The sequence below is a fragment of the Penicillium daleae genome (genome assembly GCF_028827525.1).
Source record: "Penicillium daleae strain IBT 16125 chromosome Unknown utg000007l_segment0_segment0, whole genome shotgun sequence".
Classification (NCBI taxonomy): Eukaryota; Fungi; Ascomycota; class Eurotiomycetes; order Eurotiales; family Aspergillaceae; genus Penicillium; species Penicillium daleae.
The window spans coordinates 4,258,336-4,277,668 of record NW_026623155.1 but is presented as its reverse complement, the minus strand read 5'-3'; the positions used below and the strand labels follow the sequence as shown (position 1 = coordinate 4,277,668).

The following is a 19,333-nucleotide window of genomic DNA, read 5'->3' as shown; positions in this document are numbered from 1 at the left end:
ATCCTTGATATCGTCCTTGAGTCTATCTTTAAAGATTGCGATATAGGTATCCTTATCCTAGTCTAAGTAGGAGATAATTTGTTAGAACTCGGCGGCGTATACGCTAGCCGATCTAGTTTACTTAAGACGTCGTAGGCGTCGTTCCGTACTACAGATAGCGTCGATGTCTCTAAAGGTCTGTTCAAGCTTCTTCTTGAATGCGTTGTAGGATTTAAATATATCCTTAGTAGTATCGCTCTACTCGTCTTTATCGATCTTCTCCTAGTATTCGCGAATAAATAGCTTAAACTAGTCGAAAGCTTGTCCGCGAAGGTAGGTAGAGACGAAGACCACCTTATCGTCCTTATTTGCGATCTAAGGGTTTATGCGTAGCTATATTTCTATCTGCGTGATGAAGCCGCGTAATTTCGCACGACTTCTGTTAAAGAACTCCGGCTATAGGAGTTTCACGGAGCGTTGCGACTGTCTTGCTTCCAGGCTAGCGATATACTCCTGGAGCTAAGCAACTATATCTAAGAGCTCCTTGGGAGATACTAAGGTCTTTGAGCTTGAGGAAACGTTGCTTACGGTGCTATCGTTTCCTGCTATAATAACTATGCTTCACGGTTCAAAGACAGGGCGATTAATGTATTACGCGTAGCCGACTAGTTACTGTGAGTAGAGCTTTAAAGGGTTATACTTGCCTAGTCCTACTACGGATTCCAAGAGTATCTCTTAATCGTACCGTTGCTTCGTAAAGCCTTACTACGGGATAGATCCTGTCGAGTATCTTGCAGAACGTGCTAGAAGTACGCGCTAAGTAAGTCAGTCACTAAGTATTGCTACTAAGTAAGCTCCTCTACTTGTAGGTTAGGTTGTCTTGAAGGTGAACTGTGAAGTGTAAAGTACTAAAGGTAGTAACCGAGTAACAATGTGTAATTGATCGCGAAGAACTAAATATATAATGCTAAGTAAGTGTCCTTATATATCTAGTCCTTCGTATAGGTGTAGATACTGTAGTAGATAGGTCGTAGATCTATAGTAGATAATCTACCCGTCCTTTAGTGCTAAGACCCACCTAGTATCTACCGTTAGGGGATCACGTGTTGATTGTGCGTGCGGCTGTTCCTGGCGTTCTTCTAACCGTCCGAGCGTATAAGCGGGTATACGATGTCATAGTTAGGCACAGGCCGTTTGTAGCTCCCTGCCTGAATGTTTTACCCGTGGCCCTTGAGGGGACGCCTAGGTGTTAGGAGTTGCACGTGATGACGCTAATACAATGCGTCCAGGGGTTGATTGGATCTCGGTTGCCCCTCAACTAGCTGCGGTCTCCCCGCGCCTCGAGGTTCGTAACACGTAGCGCCCTCTTCGTAGCTTTTAAAGCGGTTAATAATCTCGTGAAGATCGGTAGGAGGGTTCCGCTCCTCTACCTATCGTCGCTATAGGTGCGTTTAGGCGCCGTCTCAAAGGAACTCGACGAAAATAGCGTCCGGAATCGCCTATTCGTATTTAATCGCGGCCTGCCGGAGCTAAGTAGCGTACTCTATAAAGGGCTATCTCGTACCTTATCGGAGCGTCTTGAACCGATCCTATCTCTTCGCGGTACTAAGATGCTCCGAAAACTCGCGGTTAATCTAATCCTTGTAACCCTGCTAGGTCGTGATAGCGGTTTCGTATCCGTTCGCTGCCTAACGTTCGTAGCTACGCTAACCTCTTTAGGACTTCCCTGTTAGAGTACCGCTGGCGTATATAACCTTTTCCTAGTCGGTTAGCTCTACGGTGGATAACTCGGCTACCTGCTAGAAGTAACGCTCGTAATCGTAGAGGTATTTGCGTGCTGTATCCTCTTGGATCTTGCTACTATAGTCCCGAATCTTGTTGATCGTCTTTAGAAGGGCCCGTTTCTTCTCCGATTCCGCACGATTGCTCGTAGCCGCTCTTGGCGCGGCTATTAAGGTCGCCGCCCTTACGTTCGCATCCGTTAGTTGTAGGAGACGAACGGTTTCCCTAATAAGGCGTGCTGTCGCTTCTCGATCCTACGCGCCTTGCTATAAATAGAGGTACTACTAGCCTATCTCGTATAGTAGTAGGAGTAGCGCTGCGGTCGTCAACGAATCCGGTAGGTCTTAGGCGTGAGGATTCGGGCCCTGTTGGTTAGGACCTTGGACGTTCGGGTCCTAGGGCTCGTGGGTTTAGGCCCGGGAGGCCTGTTCGTCGGTTAGGGTATACGGAAAGTGTTCTATAGTGATTGACTGTTCAATTCGAGAGTGAAAGGAGGCTTATACTAATCCGTTCGAAGCATTCCTTTCCGACACTCTCGTAGTTTTTTACTTTAGCTCGCTTACAGCCCTAACTTCCGGCCGTGTGCGAGTAGAAGGATGCCCCACAGGAGGAATCGCTCGCGATTGGGCCGCTTAGACCCCTTTTCGCTACGTCAGTTGCCTTTCAAGGGAGAAGCCCGCACTACGGTGAGGGTTTAAGGTCACCATAATGTTATTCGAAGCCTTCTCTCTTGACGCTTTCGCTCGCAATAAGGGCCCTCTAGTACCCTTCTATCGCGCGATCCTCTCCGTCGATCGTGAGTTCAGATCTTCTTGGGAGACCCTTTTCGTGAGCGGTCTCCCCCGGGCGGCCGCGGAGGGTCGCCCGTTTTTAAGGGTTTGCTACCATATGTGATCGCGGGAGTCGGTAAATGGAGCATGTTTTGTTATATTCGTAAGGAAATGGGTCTAAATGAGTGTAATCCGGTAGATACCGGCAGAATTCTGGGTACCCGGGCCGTACGGATGATGTAATCAGGCCACACGTGGCCGTCAGGATCACAATAAGGAGAACAGCGAAGATAGGCTATAACTTGACTAATTCGTACGGCCGATTAATAGTAGTAGCAAACTAGAATAGGAAGAGAGGGAAGAGGGGTAAAAAGCTCTTGAGTAAGGGAGGGAATGTTAGTCTCTATGTTTATATATAAAAATTAGTAATAACTAGAAAGTGCTAGGAGATAACAAAAAGAGTGTAGATATATATTCAGGGGTCGTACAAGAATAATAGCCGAAAGAAAAAAATTAAGTGTAGGTCTAAATAAGAAAAGTGGGCCCTCCCGGTCGTACCCCATCAAAAAGAATTAAGAGGTTTAAGTGATTTAGGGTTAAATCGTACGACTGCTATATATGACTGTAGAAGCTAAAAATGAAACTAGGTATAGATTATATATAAACTTAGAATACCTGAAATTTTTAATTTAATCGTACGAAGAAAAGTGCTTGCAGTCAGGGTAGGAAAACAGGGTGCAGTGAGGGTAGTGGGTCTAAATTCTGCCTATACATAAGGCCTCTACACCGCCATGCAGTGAGCCTCACTGCACCAGGTCCCTTGGGTTAGGCTCAGACGCACATTCACCATGGCTCCTATGAGAGCATTCCTCCTGATGCGTCACCCGGCTTGCTTTTCCTGAGAGATTTTGTCCCTATCCTTGACTCTCTGGAGATCTCCCCGCCGGTGTCTCTTACTTCGTTTCTCACGCCCGATGCGAAATTCATTATTAATAATGGTCCCCCGATCCCAACACAAGACATTCTTACTATGTTTGCGATGCGTAGCGAGAAGCTTTCCAAATTCCACCACCATCTTCATCGAGCATGGGATATCGCCAAAGTCAACAGCTCGGGAAGTCGGACCGTTATGTATGAGTCTACGAGCGTCACTGTCTTCAAGCAAGATCCGGAACGTGCAGAAGTCAAAGTCAGGGAGTTCAATATCGTGGAGCTAGTACCTTCGAAGGATGGCGGGGGTCAGTCTGATGTCTTTAAAGCCTGTGAGCTGAGCACGTTCTTGGATGGTTCGCCAGTGTCAGCGAGGTTGAAGTCGATTCTAGAGGGAACAAACGCAGCTTGAATTTTATGTAGCTAGTAGTCATAAGAACTGTAATAAGTGGTATTCTATTAATCACGACTTGAAAGTTCCTGTTAGCTTGTACAGTAAGCTACCAAACTCTTGCTTAATTCCTCAGCACCATAGAGTATTCTTGATCCGAAAGGTGGTTCATAGCGGGGTCGACGCATTCCGCTCCCATCCGCCATTCCATCCAATCATCCATTCTCTTCCTCCACTTCCCCTTCCTTTTCCAAGTTGGCCAACCCTGTACAGCTCGTACATACTCCGTTCTCTCTCTTCACCAGTCTTTTCTCTTTTCTTTATATTCCTTCAACCAATCTCAACCCAAACCAAAAAATGGCCGGCCTCGGCGGAAACCCTCATCGTTCTCGTCGCGCTAACAACCTCATTGGGCTGCTACATAGCCGACTGGAACGAAACCCACATCTATAACGCGCGATGGCCCCCGCACGCGAAATTCCACAACGGACAGACGATGTCAATGGGGCTAATCCTCGGCCTAACATCACTGTACTATCTAACTCGGATGATTTCGGTCGAATCTGTCATCGATCGAAGTCCTTGCACCCCATTGTCGTTGACGATTATAGTAACACATTAATAAGTCGGACCTAGTCGGACGAACTCGCACAAACTCGCACAAACTCGCACAAACTCGCACAAACTCGCACAAACTCGCACAAACTCGCACAAACGCGCACAAACTCGTATGTACTGTTTACAAATCCACTGGTCATATAAGAATATAAAACGTGGGGTACTTGGGCATTCGAACTCATCCATTAGCGAACCCAGTCTTCCAATCTTGACACTTCACATATCACTCGAGTGTACCCTCAAACCTCAGCCAAAATGAGCCTCAATACCGAACTCGCGGGAGTGCGCGACAACTTCTACGCCAATGCGCCACAGTCTATCACTGATCCCATCAAGGAATCACTTGAGAACCTGAAGGCCGCGTATGATCCGAGTTCGTATCAACTCCCCGTTCTGATCTAGGTGTTTGTGTAGGAGAAAGTTTTAACGTGAATCTTGGGCCTAGGAACCGCCATCCAAGTTGGTGCTGCCCTCCCGGACTTCACCTTGACGGACGCCCTTGGCAAGGCTGTTTCCAGCAAGACTCTCCTCGCTAATGGGCCCATCCTCATCACCTTCTACCGTGGCGAGTGGTGCCCCTTCTGCAACCTGCAGCTCGCATCTCTCCAGAAGCACCTGGCTGAATTCGAAGCTAAGGGCGTCTTCCTCGTGGCCGTTACGCCCGAGCTACCCACCGAGACACTATCCACGACAGAGAAGCGAGGCCTTAAGTTCACTGTGCTCTCTGATGTAGGCAACAAGTACGCACGGAAGCTAGGTATTGTGTGGAAGATGCCTGAGACCTTGAGACCGGTCTTTAAGACTCTGGGAAACGACCTCGTTAAGTCCAATGGCGATGATTCTTTCGAGTTGCCTATACCAGCGTCGTTGTTGGTGGATGGAAAGGGTGTGGTGCGAAAGACTTTTGTGGATCCGGATTTTACCAAGAGACTTGAACCCGAGACAGCGCTGGAGTGGATAGATACTCTGTAAACCAAGGTAGCTATCCTTTACCGCGAAGCAAGTGTATATTCTGCAGCTAGTGGCTTGGAATTATTCATTTGTGTCGCCGCGTGAAGATACTATTTATAGTGAGCTGCCCCTGTGTCAAGTAATCCTTTTTTTCTTGTCATACGCAGACCTGGGCGAGCATTAGATAGCCAAATATTATTTCTATACATAGACCCTCTGCCGCAAGTCAGATCTAGAATTAGCCACCTGATTCATGGTAATCTTTAAGTCATCCTGTACAGACCATAGAGTTATTCCCATAGAGTTGACAAGACCGCGGATGGTATATCCCAGATCTTAGCGGGTGGATCGAGGCTTCAAAGAATGACAGCGCGTGGAAGGTCACCGAACGGCTTGAATGAAATGGCTTGGCTCGCAACATTTACGTAATCTCGATTATCTGTTTTTTTTTTCTACGTTCTTGACATAGTCTTACTCCTTTGCTCCTGCTAGCACCACATCAGTGCGCCGGCCTGTTCCGTTGCGGAATTGCTGAAGCAAGCTATGCAGTTGTCCCACTGCTGAGGCTAGGGCCTCCTCGTCCCTTCCCTCCACACACACCGACACCACCAGGTATCTGTTTCCGCCTCGATATCTCTTCGCACCCAAAGCATACTTCGGATTTGCCACTTCGTGTTCTCCCTGTGTGTAGGCGTTATCTTCACCCTATGAGGGACAGTTGTGCGACGGCCATTCCAGGGCTTTTTTTTGTTGTGTTTTGCTTTTCGCCACTTCAGCCAGTCGCAATATGCCAATACGGCCGGCTCTGTTAGCGACGTGCAACATCTTCCTCGAACCTAGGCTAGCTTGCCAACGGGTAAAAGGGGCCGCAGTTAAACGTTTGGGTCCAATCGATTTCCGGGTACAACAGTGCCGGGTCCGCCCAGTTGGAGCAGAGCTCCATCTCAGAATCTAGCTTGGAGGGGTACTCGTGCGTGAACATGTTGGTGCTAAACTCGACGGTGTTGAAGTACGTGTCTGTGAGCGTAGATAGCGAGTCGACGGGCAGCACTGGACTAAGACCAAGACGAGGGCTGGTGAGGTTGTTGTCGCTATCGTTCTGGTTGTCTACCGATACTTTCTTCTTGTTGATGCGGATCCTCCCAAAGTAGGGGATGGCTACGACGTAGTCGTCGTCGGCAATGTAGGCGCCGTGACGTGCCGCGTCGACCAGATCGAGGATGCGGGTGGCCTGCGCGGCGACGGCACAGTCCATGATGGCGACGGTACGCCGCAAACAGAGAGACACGTCTCGTACGAGCGCCCAGTCCTGCTCTTTGGTAAGTGGTGTAGCCCTCAGAGGGGATATCAGGTGCCCTATTATGAGGACCATAGCTGCGCTAAAAGCCTGAAAGTCCATTAGCTCGCATAGGGCCGTGCCGGCGCCGGGCCACGTCCTAAATTCGGTGTATGCCGTCGCCACGCCGCGGGCGGCCTCCATGGCGCGGTCCCAGCTGTGCAGGAACTTGGATTCGCCCGCCGACTTGAGCATGTACGGCATGTGCACGAGCTTGAGGGTCGTGAAGAAGATGACCTTGCTGGCTTGCTGGTTCCAGCAGTCGGAGAGCGACATGTCCGGTGCTAGAGGGAGCCAGTGCTCGTCTGGGAAGAGGCGGTATGCCTCTTCCATGTCCTGGTCGATCTCGACGGTCGTCGCATAGCTAACTGCAGCGTGGTGTGCCTGGTCGCGGTCGATGGCCTTCCCGCAGATGAGTGCCACCGACCACATGATGCGGCTCATCAACGGGGCGGAAGACGAGTTAGACGACGTTCCCGGGTGGTTTGCTGAGACGGACGTCGGCAGCCCAAGCATCAGGGCCATGAACCGTTCCGTCTGCCATGCCATGGACCACGCATACGCGGCGCGTATGTCCAGCGCGTCCACCTTGCGGGGGAGGCCTAAGCTCACGGCCGTGGTGATGGCTTGTCGACACCAGTACCACGCGGTTTGCGACCTCCCGATATTGATGGACAGCTTGTACAGCATATTCATGCTCTCGATGCCATCGATAGTCCCGCCGCGCTCCCCGTCCAGCTCCAGCAGCGACTTTGCTATTCTTATGTATGCGTCGACCAGGTCGTACTGCGGGTAGGCAAGGCTCACAATGGACAAGACGCTTCTAGACACCTGCTGCACGCAAAGCGCTACCCACAGAGCCGATCTTGCTATTAGTCCTGGCTCTACGGAGCTGGCGGCTACTGTGAAGATGAGCTGTCGGGCCAGCTGTCTCTTTCCGGGTCCCAGGACGTTGGTTGCCCCGGGCTCTCCATAGTAGTATGGCTGCCATATCGGCCAGTACTTCTCTGTGTCTTCTAGTATGGCGTCAAGGTCTTGTATCGACGGGAGCAGCGAGGCGAGACGATCTCGGTGTTGAAGCACGCCAGATACAGCTGAGACGGGCAAAGGCGGCGGTGCCGTAGATGCGGGCGCATTCTCTCTGTCCAGTAGTGAGGCGCCCTTGAATAGGAGCATCAATGGCGAGTCTTCGACGGCCGGCTCCGTTGACGACAGCTTGACTCCGCCACGATTTGCTGCCGGCACTGGCCACCCGGCCACGGTAGATGGTGTCGTCGCCGGTGAGTGCGCCAGAGTCGTGGTGGAGGACAGGTCGCCGCGAGCATCTAGTTCACGCACGACAGACGCACCGTCTCCAGCAAAATCGGAGCGGGGTGACGGCGTCGCATTCGGAGGAAGCTTGCGGACAATGGCCTCGAGGTCCCGTAAGCGCCGCTTCAGAGTGTCAACCTCGTCGCTGGGCACTTCGTGGCCTCCAGCCTGCTGAGCGACGCAGTCAGCCTCATGGGCCAGACATGCCTCGCAGGTGCTTTCGTCTGCCCGGAAGATGCAGCGGACTTTTCTTCGGCGGCACTCCGTGCAGCTTTTGGTGCCGAGCCGCATGCGCTTTGAGGGCGTCATAGTGTTGTGCTTAGACAAGGGCCGCGGAGCATAGCCGCCTGTGCGTATTTTCGTTGAGGCAAGCACCTGGATATTCCACGTGCGCCTGTGGGTTTGTAATCGTGCGAGCCATCGCAGCAGCTGCGTATGAGGCCGGAAGGAGCGGTTTGTTCGAAATCGCTCGAGTTCCGGGCGATTCGGCCGAATTCGGACGAAGGCGGGGAGTGCATCGCCACCAGCAATGTCAGCCATCGCCATCCCAGGCATCATCACTAATTAATCTAATGAGGAAAGAAATCTCTCATAATTAAGTAAATTCCTATAACTGCACTAAATAGCTATTTAAATAACGCATGATATCCTCTATATATTCAGCGATATTTGATTCCTACGGCATTTGACTCCAATATCCATTGTCAGGAAACCAAAATGCTCACTTTATATTTCCTTCAGTCCTCACGGGCTTTCCGCACAGCGTGGTTGCTTGAGGAACTGGGTGTTGACTATGAGCTGAAGTTTGCGGAGCGCAGAGCCGATGGTTCCGTTCCTCCAGAGCTCGGAGTTCCTACTGCCAAAGGGAAGGCACCAGCAATCCAGGATGGTAACCTCATTCTAGGCGAGTCTGGTGCGATTGCAGAGTGAGTACCGATCTGAATGACTGATTATTTCAAGGAGATAATTTGCCTGGTAACCAGCAAAATACTGACCTTCTGCTCCAACGTTAGATACCTCATCGAGAAATACGATACGACGCATCGGCTTCTTCCTACCCAGCCCGAGAAGCGGGCAAAGATTCGCGAACTCATGTGGGCTGCTGAAGGCACCTTGATGCTTCATGCCGAAGGGGTTTACTCTGCCCGTTTAGCGGCTCCTGCGCAAGTCGCGCATGAGATTGAAGCGAAGTTGGCTATGTCTGTACAGCTTGATCTGGATTGGCTTGAAAATACCTTGCAAGAGACCTCAACTAGGTACATTGCTAGCGACGATGTCACGGTTGCAGATACCATGATGGCTTTCTCCGTTATGGACATATTCGCTCTCAAGCTGGCTCCTGCCGGAAAGTCGTGGCCGAGGATCAACGAGTGGCTCAAGATTGTCAAATCCGGAGAAGTCTACCAACGTGCTGTGAAGAGAACAGGCCATCATTTCTAGTCATGCACGTATCGTGTGTTGGGACAGAGCTACTTATTACTCGAGTTTTCTCTGTTGGATGTGTCCATATCTAATCGTGCATGGAAAACACGTCTGCCGTCCAGACGTTCCCAATCAAATAGACCATCAGGCTCGAACGAACTGGCGAAAAAATGTAGCTAGAGGGCTAAGCGGAGGGCTGACTTCTCTAACAACGGCCAAAAAATATCTCATTCTGTACTTTTGTAGTTGTGGAGGAAAAATAGTTTTTAATAAGTTTGGATTTATTGTATGTAAAAAAGCTTCTTAACAAATACTGCTTTGGCAAAGAGGTGCTTGATCCCGTCTTTTCATGGTAGTGATAATATGTGATTCGCTTATCTGCGGCACGTAACGCAGCAATTACCGGTTCGATATCCTATGGTTGCCATGATATCACGTTCGCAAGGCAGAGTTAACGCGTTCGAAAACACGCGGTGGGGACGTGCAAGTGTGACTTCCTCAATGAATGATCCGCGCTAAGGCCTTGGCAGTGGGGCCAGAAAAGAGTTTCTCAGTGTGTACTGGTCAAGGCGATTTCGAGAATGGCTGTAGAAGCATCTGTGAGCGAGTCGACGATCTAATTTCCAGGGTCAAATGGCAGGATTTCTGAATTACTCAGCGGTTTCAGTTTAGCTTAGTATGCAGGGATTCCTTCTACGAGGGCCAGGCCCAGAGGTGGAAAGCTTGACAGATGCAAGTGAAGATTCCGGAGCCCATTAAAATACAACTAGACTAACGATTACAAGGATAAATCCTAGATAGACGATCTATAGCCGGTGTTCGGGTTTAGCGTTTGTACCTAATTTCCACGATCTTCGGCTTATCTAGAAGTCGCTAAAGCGCCCACTAATCTGCTTGCCAAGCACAGATCCCACGATAAGTCCGATGAATTAAAGTCCGAGTTGTTCCGAGTTGAAGCCAAACTTTTCACCGAAGAGCGCCGGTAGCTCCACGACGATAAGTGTATTGCCGAACATGAATGTTACGGCATAGGCAAGGCCTGGGAGCGCCACGCCGTCTTTCCGCGATAGACTCAGAGGGTGAAGGAAGTCGTGAATAGTGAGTGGGCGAGGGTCAATGCGTTCCAAGTGTAGGTATTGCCTTCTGAAGGACGATTTGTTCTGAACGACCTTGCAGCCAATTGCGTGCTTTGGGCTGGAAGCCTACTGGCCTTACTATATGGGAGGCATTACTTCATGTTGTGGAGTTCGAAAGGCGTTCCCAAGGACTGTGAATCTGGCATCCTTCATAGGCTGTTGAAAGACTCTAGTGCTCATAGCAGCTTTGTAAAACTCGTTCTAAGAACAAGCCGGATACATTCACAGAGTACCAAGACCATAAATACCTCGCATGTGTTACGTGTCAGGAGGAAAGTTGAAACCAACTCGTGGTCAGAAGGAAGTATCAAGACCGAATAAAAAAAGCTGGAGAAGGAAACTATCTTGCTGGGGCCTTTTGATCTTTCCCTTCCGGGCATCTTCCTCCTCTGGCAGTGCTTGCTTTCATGCACCTCCATGCCTGATTTTTCCGGCCTCCATCGTTCATTATCACAGCATGGGGAAGATGACATGTACGCTCGATAAACTGAGAATCATGAATCATCGGCACCCATCACGGGAGTCAGATCCCAGTCCCCCCTGCATAAGAACACTCAAAGCCGCCATTCTTGCAACGTCCACACGGCTTGTTCTTGTCACACCGTACCCTCCGATGTCGACAAAGGTCACAAGGTTTCTCTCGAGAGGTATAGTTATGAGCTCTTGCAGGGCGACTCTTGTTGACATTTTCATGCGAACAGTCGATTTGGCTATTCACACAGTGTTCACAAGGACTGCCCTTGTCACATTTAATTTTCTTCAACCGGCATCGCGAACAAGGCGCTTTCAAGGCAGGAAAAGAAGCACTGGCTGATTTCAACTGAGTCCATTGTTGCAAGAGAGAATATGCCTCACGCCAAAGATCTGCCCCAGGCACATCACATGCACAATCCAGCCATAGAACCGAAGAAATTTTGTCTTTCAAGCACCTCCACGAGACGCTTTGGAGGTGTTGCATGGTTTTGGCCAATTCCTTAGCAAACCAACTTCGTTCTGGTCTCCCAGAAGCTGCTATGCCACCCATGACGAGGACCCAAAGATAAAGAGCATCACCATTCTCGCGAATAGATAAAGGGCCAAGAAGCTCGTTCTTTTGCAACTCATGTTGTAGCAAATCCACAAGAACAGAGAAGGGGACCTCGTTCGCCATCGGAAATGTCACACCAATACTAAAAATAATTGTCGCTAACCGGCATACTTCCGATTCGGCAGGTGATCCCGAGTCCCTCGAAGAAGGTATACACATCAGTTTGTAATGGGCTAAGTTGCGCCGGTCACACAATACTTCTGCTCTATGAAATGGTCCGTGGCCGCCCACAAAGTTCTCGATGGTAACAGTGAACGCCTTGAGCTCGCGTATCACTCTACGAAGTGCAGGGTCGAGAGAAAACCCGTCGAGCCAGTCAAGGTCGGCAGCGATACTCACAAGATCGCCGAAAGGATAGTCACCCATCTGATCCATGCTACCTGATAGCGCGTAGAAAACGAGTGGTGGACGGGATAAGAGAATGGTAGAGTTGACCAAGGTACGACTATATGAAGATTAGTCCACAGCTTGTTTATGAATGGTACGCTCAATATTCGGCGGAAGAACCTACTAGAAGGCTGCAGCTGCGAGGCCGGGGGTCTCAATTTTGCTCAACCCACCTCGTAAGCCAATCAATTTACATAGGCCGTCTTGATGAGAGAGATTGGGTTCTCTTGCACTGTGGATGTTCAACCACTGCAGGCCTTGAAGCGGAGGCCGAAATGGAGACACAAAGGCCCGGGCTTTCTTTTCATATGTCAAGGGGTTTTCAACACACATTAGAACAGCTAATATGGAGGCATCATATGTTGCTGTGATGGGGCTTTGTAATCCCTCATTAATTGAGCTTATTGCGTCTAGATAGCATGTTCGCAGATGTGACAAGGTTTCGCCCACTGGAGTCAGTGTTGCATTGGGGTCTGCTGGGATGAAGTTGTTTATCACCATGTGAGAAAGCGAAGATAGTAATAAAGCTTTGAAGGTTGCGGGGTGATTCAGTGACATGGGAAGCCAATATTGGAGATAAGGGTTAGGCACGGTGCGAGATGGAACGACCCGTGGTGTCATTACCGATAGTCCTGTGGAAACAATTAGCAAACGGATAGAACACTGCTCGATTCTTCTTCGAGACGTACTATATTTCATGGCGTTGTGGACCAGCCACGATGGAAGAGTAGATGGGAATATTCCCAAGGGTATAAGTGACACAAATTTGGGTATACGGTCTGTGCAGTGGAGGCGACTGACTTCATTGGGATCTAGTGCCATCTGTAAGCCGTCGATTCAAGCACGCAGATCCAATGGGCGGGTGTGGGATACAGGTATTAATCTCCTCCATGTGTGCGTTGGGGGTTTCTTGGTGCGCGGTCTCAAGGAACAATCCATCCGGTATATCCGAATCAGTTAAAAACACATTTCCGGGAAGGCTGCTTTCGGGCAGCAGAGATGTCTCCGGCGCGTTCAGCCTCGCGCAGGTTGGAGCCACAACCTGCGGGAACGACATATTGTCCCATGGACCATCCACTACTGTCAGCTATTGTCCTTGTAATCGACCCCAGGCTCACGGCCGACCAGGATATGTCAAACGCATGCGTTGCGCCTTAGTAAGGAGGAATGCCAGGTTTTCAAGGAGGAGCCGCTCATTTCGATCAAATCAATGGTGAAACATTACTGCGCTAGCAGGGCATTGATGACTAATACGTAGTAACGTCTCGAGACATGGAGCGGTAACTTACCGCTAGGACAGGGTTTATGCTGTGGGATCCACCTTCCTTTACGTCTGTATAGTCACTCTGGTATTCTTGGCATCACGGCTGTCGTAACACCGTGTATCTTAGTCATCCGCGGGGGGGGGGAATTTAAACCTACTCCATGACATTCATTCTTCAATCAATCAATCAAACTTTTCTGCAGAAAGATTGGTTCCGCTTGATCCTATCCTCGATCCCATTCGCCTACTAGGATTACTAGCCATTACTGTCTCAGCTTGCTCCGACAGATCATTTTCTAATGTATTCTATAGTAAGGAGATGCATTTGGAGTCGCGCACCGACCACCCCTCCTACACTAGACCCTTTCTAGCTATAGTGTACTGTATCGACTGGTATTGGCCTACTTCCACCTACCCTCCTTGTATTCGTTACCACCTTCTAATTCAATGATCTTTTGAATATGTGTAGGGATACTCTTAATCCAGCGCTGAATCTTCTCCTGAGGCATCTCTCGCCACACAGTCTGCCAGACAAGATTAGACCTCAACATGGTCCGGTTCCGGTTCTAGAGGTCGGACCAAGGACCCTGCAATTTCTTAGGTTCTTCCCAACTCGCCCTGCAGGACCCTGGAGTGCATACTTCTGCCAAGAAATTTCTGTTAATAATTATGTATAATATACACGCGTCACGCGTTAGACGGTAGTATATACTACGATATACTACTATCTGCTAGGGAATATTAGTGCTGTATATGTAATATGGATTTATTTACAGCTAATATGAATATATTATAAGGATGCAACTATTTGCTTTCTCATTGGTCAACGCTCATTTACAATATCAAATGCCTGAAGTAAAACGACGTCCCTTTTTCGTGACTTTCTCTTCCCTGCCCTTCGTTTTCATCGTTTCAGGGCCACAGCATGCGCAGCGCGCGTCACCAGTTTATAGTTGTTGGAACTTGCATATCGCTTGGGCAGTTGGAGCCCAGATTACGTGATGTATAAATATTGTATTGTCAGCCCAATAGGCTACCGTCGCCATCCTAGGCAGTTAACCACTACTACCTGTGAATTCATCTACGACACATAGTATTAATGATACAAAGAATCAGTTCGACTTGGAACCTTGTACCTGGAACCAATCGGTTGAAATTTTCATCTCCCTAGATATCCACCGTCGACCTCAAGTATCAATTAGCTTCTTTTCCAAGGGCATGTAGCGAGAACTCACCACGAGAATCTCCCCAGTTACATAAGAGCTTGCATTACTTGCTAGAAAGACTACAGGTCCTTTGAAATCATCAGGCGTGCCCCATCTTCCCATTGGAATCCGCCCAGAAATCGAGTTGTAGACTACCTGGTCGGGGGCAGTTCGTGTATCAACGTTCATATCGGTAGCGATGTATCTGCGTTTTATATAAGGTTCGCATCAGTCTCGAGTGTCACAGAATTACGGAAAGTGGCTCTGAGAACAGTCTTACCCCGGCGCAATTGCATTCACCCGAATTCCCTTGCAAGCCCACTCATTGCTGAAAGCTTTTGTAAGCTGAGCGACACCTCCTTTACTAGTCGCATATGCCGCCATACTTACGCCTCCTTGAAAGCTGGCGATGCTTGCTGTATTGATGATCGAGCCTTTGATGTTATTGTCCAGCCAGTACTTTCCTGTATCCCGACAGACGCGAAAGGTGGCGGACAAGTTAACCTGCATAATTTCATCATACGCACGCTGAGGAAAGTCCTCAGCACTGGAACGCCTCTGAATGCCGGCGACATTAACCAAAATATTGAACCACCTATGCTCTTTCACTATCGCAGGGACGATGTTGCGTGCCGCCTCTGCATCCCCCAGGTCAGCTTCATGAATAAAGCATCGGCGGCCCAGATTCTCTATTTTCGACTGTGTTTCAGTCTGGGATTTCGAGCGCTAAACGAGTTTAGCCATGGGATGTCCAGTCAGCAATCAAGGGCGTTTATACCAGGACAAGAATTATGTCTGCGCCGGCCTCTGCCAGGCCGAGAGCCATGGCTTGGCCGATGCCTCGCGATCCGCCAGTGACCAAGGCGGTCCTGCCTGCAAGACTGAAGAGACTGGAAATCATGCTAAAAAAAATCGTAGTAGTATGCCTCCTGACAGCAATCCTCTGCTAAAATCTGGTGAAGCATCTCTAGCATTTAATACTAACGGTGGCCCGGTCAGCTGCCTGTCCCTACTGCCATCAAGTCCATGACTCATGCATTACAAGCGAAAAGTCTGGGTACTTTTAATTGACGTGCTTTACGGCAGGGCAACGTTCCGCTGACTCCCGACGCCATGAGTAACCCAGCATAACCGCCCCATGCCTACGCATTGTTTGCCCGATCTGATATACCCGGGCTCTGCTAGTCACCCCAACCTCCTTCACTTGTTGAAAGCCCTTTCAATCCAAAGACCCACTTGCTATGACCTGAGCAATCTGGGCCTTTTCTAACCACCCTCTTTTGAATCAATTAATCTGAAATTCGTATATTCTCCATTTTGTATGGGGTTTATCTATTATAAGAATTCAGTCTAATTATCAAGGTCGATATTAGAAGATGGCGCATACCTGACTGCCTTGAGGGCCTACGTCTGCGGCAAAATCAGCCTTGGGACGAATTGTGGTGTCAATTTAGGCTTTTGCTAAACCAACCTCGTCTGGCCCCGCTAACTTAGATTAACACCCCTACTATTCCAATTTGGGAAAGGGGTTCGGTGGGGAAGAACAATTACTGTAGCGTATTTCCATTAGCGTGTTTCAATTAGTGTATTATATTAGTCAATGAATTAGCAGACTAAAATATTCGATGTGTTAACGTAATTCCCAGTCGAGCGAGCCACCTGATTGAGCGGGCCACCCCAGAACACCATACTAAATGCAATATTTCACAACTTCATACTTCAACGTCGAAGGCGAATTATATAGCCTTAAGGCATCTTAATATTAAATATATTATACTAGATATTTTTATAGGCTCTAGAAATATTTCGGGGTGTAATAATGTAGATATATATATCCTCGTCGCTCGATCGAGGCGTATTTTTGGTAATATAAGTAAATAATCATTTTCTAAATATATCAGTTGTACTAAACTATTTCTAATTCTAGAGAGTTATAGTAGATTAAAAATTTAATAAAAAGATGTTCTGGTTGTTGATATATTGTGACTTGAAAAATCGCGTTTAGTATAGTGTTTTAGTGTGGCCCGCTCAACCAGGTGGCTCGCTCAACCGTGAACTACGTTAACTTATCCACTACCTACTAAGTCAGCAACGCGTCTTTGGAACCTGGAAGATTCCGCAACGCATCCTGCCATCGAATCTGCCTACCAATCTGCCTACCAATCTGCCTACCAATCTGCCTACCAATCTGCCTACCAATCTACCATGACCAAGAAGGAGACTACTACAAGCTTGACGAGGTTATCGCCAATCTTCCCACTAAAGAGGAACTCTCTCAGCGGATTCAGCCCTTGACCGAGTTGACCCCTGCCTCCGATCCTCCGCGGCTACAACTACCCAGTGGCTTAGACCTAGATAGCCCATATGCAATCTTTACACTCTTTATCAGCAAACAGATTTTCGAATTTATCACCCAGTCTACCAACGAATACGCCCAGAAAGAACAAGCAAGCCTACTCCAACTATAGAGATCAAGGTCTTCTTTGGCGTTCTCATCTGGATGGGGATTTACCCAGAGAGACGTATTGAGAGCTATTGAGAAGAGATCGGCTAGAAGGGCCCTTGCATTGTATGTCATTCTATATGACCCAAGAGCGCTTTGAACAGATTAAGCGCTATCTTCATGTCTCTCGACCAGGGGAAGAACCAGCGAATACTAGGGAGTGGTGGTATAAACTGGATCCCTTAACCTCATCCTTCAATAAGGCAGCCTAGCAGTAATACCGGCCAGGTTCAAATATCTCTATCGATGAGACTATGATTCGCTGTTTTGGGCGTACTAAGCATACTGTCAAGATGCCCAATAAGCCAATTGAGCAAGGATAGCAGGGGGTAGCCTGGGCTCAATAGTCTAGGCGACACCCTTCTCTATCACGGGGATCAAGAAGAGTTCATGGAGCTCGAATGCCGTACGAAGATGGGCGATTGGAGGTGAGGGAAAGGATCCGAATGCTTCAATACGGGGCGGTTGCCCAGAAACCAATAGGACATGTGAAGGCAGACCAAGGCCTGCTAGATTGGACGCCTGTCTCTGGCACATGATTTACCATAGCTTTAGGGATAGGTATGGGCAATAATTTTGACCAAGAATTATGACTTTTAAACATCATTAATGGTTCAAATGAGCGAAATAAACTATCTCTTAAGACATAACAAGACAGATAGGCAATACATTGCAAAAGACTTCCAGACCGGCGTCAAAGGCTCGCTGGCTTAGCGGTAGCCAGATACAATTATGGAGGGTGAATAGAACTTTTGCAATAGAGGCCGACTTACCCGGGGTGGGGATGGTAAAGCTTCACTGATAAGGAAGTATTCAGAGGATTCTTGAAAAGTCGGTCTGGTCGCAATAATCCCGAAATGTGGTCATCTTCACTCCCAGCTACATATGATTAGTCTGAAATCATGCACAGGAGGAATGCGACAAATACCTCTCTTGGGCGCACGACCGGATCCCCACCCTCGTATCCAAATTGCTGCGCAAACAACACATTCTCTCCAAATTCCCTTCCCAGCCCACCGGGAAGCAACTCCTCAAACTTCTCCAAAGGAACCTGGTTGTACTTCCCGTGGGGAACATTCTGGCTCTGACACCAGGTGTCTAAGTACTGATTCCAACTTAACATCTCGCTTACTGCGAAAAAGTTTATACCAGGCGCAGCATTCACGACCGTTTGAACACACGAACCAAAATCGCGGTGCACGTCCAAGAACGGGATTGGTGCATCACCGGAGCCAATTGCGGTAATGTTGTATGATCCATCATTTTGCTGTTCTCTTTCAGATCAACTGCCTGCTAACATCCTGCCTAGGAGCGCTTACCTTCTGAGGTGTGGTTGGCAAGCCCCACTCCCACGGAAGATTATAATAAATCGCAGCCTGGATTTGGGAGAACTTTTCTTGTAATCCCGGAAGGCTCAACGCATAGTCAACTGCGAGAGCCTTTGAATCCATATGATAAAGTCTTGAAAATTTGCCGTGGCTCCATTTAGACGCGTTCGCCATAGAGCTGAACACGTATCGTTCTAGAGTTGGTATTTGAGCAGCACTGTCAGCTAAATTCTTGGCCTGCATCAGCTCCACCTCGAAGCAGTAGTGCGTAATATCTTGATTTGCTTTCTTCCTCTTGTGGCTCTCTTCGTCCTTAAAGATAGTCCAGAAGTCAGTCACCCCGAATATCACGTTCGCGTTTTGAAACGCAGCGACGAGACTATTGATGTCGTCGAAATTTGCTTGCACCATTTCCACTCCTTTCGCCTTCCATATCTTTGCGCTTTCTGAAGACACATTTCGTGTGGTGCCACGAACTTTCCACCCGCGGGACTTTAGATAGGCATTTGCGACAGAGCCGCCCTAGATGGCGTCAGAAGGTCGGTCTCACGCCGTCGAAAGCTAGGACGATCCCGATAATACTCACTTGAGCACCCGTGATTCCTGGTATAACGATAAGTTTCGACATAACGGAACGTCGAAGCTTCTGGAGACCTTTTTTGCAGTGGGTTTCCTTTGAAAAAGGTCTGGGTATTTATTTGTTTTATCAAATACTGACAGATGAAAGGGAATCAACTCTAAACCACCTGACCTTTACCACGGTGAACATGCGAAATCTTGTACAGCTTATAGCCGTGAAAGACAACCGCATCTTTGAAAGCTTTGACTGTCGTTGCAGGCCACTAGCCAAATGCGGACGTTTCACGACATTGTAAGACGTAGGTGGCGTTCTGAGTTAAGGCTACATCACTAATACATAATTTCAGAATAAGC

General features: G+C 48.6%; 7 protein-coding genes across 7 annotated transcripts; 3 read left to right on the top strand and 4 right to left on the bottom strand.

The window, feature by feature from the left end:
• Positions 1 to 3,561: 3,561 nt before the first annotated feature.
• Positions 3,562 to 3,873, top strand: N7458_008733 (uncharacterized protein; the record flags this gene model as incomplete). Its single annotated transcript, XM_056912115.1, has 1 exon — positions 3,562 to 3,873. One exon carries the CDS (start codon positions 3,562 to 3,564, stop codon positions 3,871 to 3,873), a length of 312 nt encoding a protein of 103 aa, XP_056764941.1.
• An 852-nt stretch (positions 3,874 to 4,725) lies between these two features.
• Positions 4,726 to 5,442, top strand: N7458_008732 (peroxiredoxin-like family protein; the record flags this gene model as incomplete). The annotated part of the gene is made up of 2 exons (XM_056912114.1): positions 4,726 to 4,843; positions 4,916 to 5,442. The coding sequence occupies 2 exons, from the start codon at positions 4,726 to 4,728 to the stop codon at positions 5,440 to 5,442; spliced, it is 645 nt and encodes a 214-aa protein (XP_056764940.1).
• Positions 5,443 to 6,262: 820 nt separating this feature from the next.
• N7458_008731 (transcription factor) lies at positions 6,263 to 8,623 on the bottom strand (the record flags this gene model as incomplete). Its single annotated transcript, XM_056912113.1, has 1 exon — positions 6,263 to 8,623. The coding sequence occupies one exon, from the start codon at positions 8,621 to 8,623 to the stop codon at positions 6,263 to 6,265; it is 2,361 nt and encodes a 786-aa protein (XP_056764939.1).
• Positions 8,624 to 8,785: 162 nt separating this feature from the next.
• On the top strand, positions 8,786 to 9,508 carry N7458_008730 (glutathione S-transferase family protein; the record flags this gene model as incomplete). Its single annotated transcript, XM_056912112.1, has 2 exons — positions 8,786 to 8,994; positions 9,082 to 9,508. 2 exons carry the CDS (start codon positions 8,786 to 8,788, stop codon positions 9,506 to 9,508), a joined length of 636 nt encoding a protein of 211 aa, XP_056764938.1.
• Positions 9,509 to 10,419: 911 nt separating this feature from the next.
• On the bottom strand, positions 10,420 to 10,719 carry N7458_008729 (MFS general substrate transporter; the record flags this gene model as incomplete). The annotated part of the gene is made up of 2 exons (XM_056912111.1): positions 10,420 to 10,684; positions 10,706 to 10,719. The coding sequence occupies 2 exons, from the start codon at positions 10,717 to 10,719 to the stop codon at positions 10,420 to 10,422; spliced, it is 279 nt and encodes a 92-aa protein (XP_056764937.1).
• A 3,832-nt stretch (positions 10,720 to 14,551) lies between these two features.
• N7458_008728 (uncharacterized protein) lies at positions 14,552 to 15,515 on the bottom strand (the record flags this gene model as incomplete). Its single annotated transcript, XM_056912110.1, has 3 exons — positions 14,552 to 14,774; positions 14,850 to 15,295; positions 15,348 to 15,515. Coding segments are annotated over 3 exons (837 nt in total), but the record flags the coding sequence as incomplete, so codon positions are not given.
• A 2,370-nt stretch (positions 15,516 to 17,885) lies between these two features.
• N7458_008727 (uncharacterized protein) lies at positions 17,886 to 19,028 on the bottom strand (the record flags this gene model as incomplete). Its single annotated transcript, XM_056912109.1, has 5 exons — positions 17,886 to 17,951; positions 18,001 to 18,156; positions 18,205 to 18,339; positions 18,392 to 18,922; positions 18,987 to 19,028. The coding sequence occupies 5 exons, from the start codon at positions 19,026 to 19,028 to the stop codon at positions 17,886 to 17,888; spliced, it is 930 nt and encodes a 309-aa protein (XP_056764935.1).
• Positions 19,029 to 19,333: the final 305 nt, after the last annotated feature.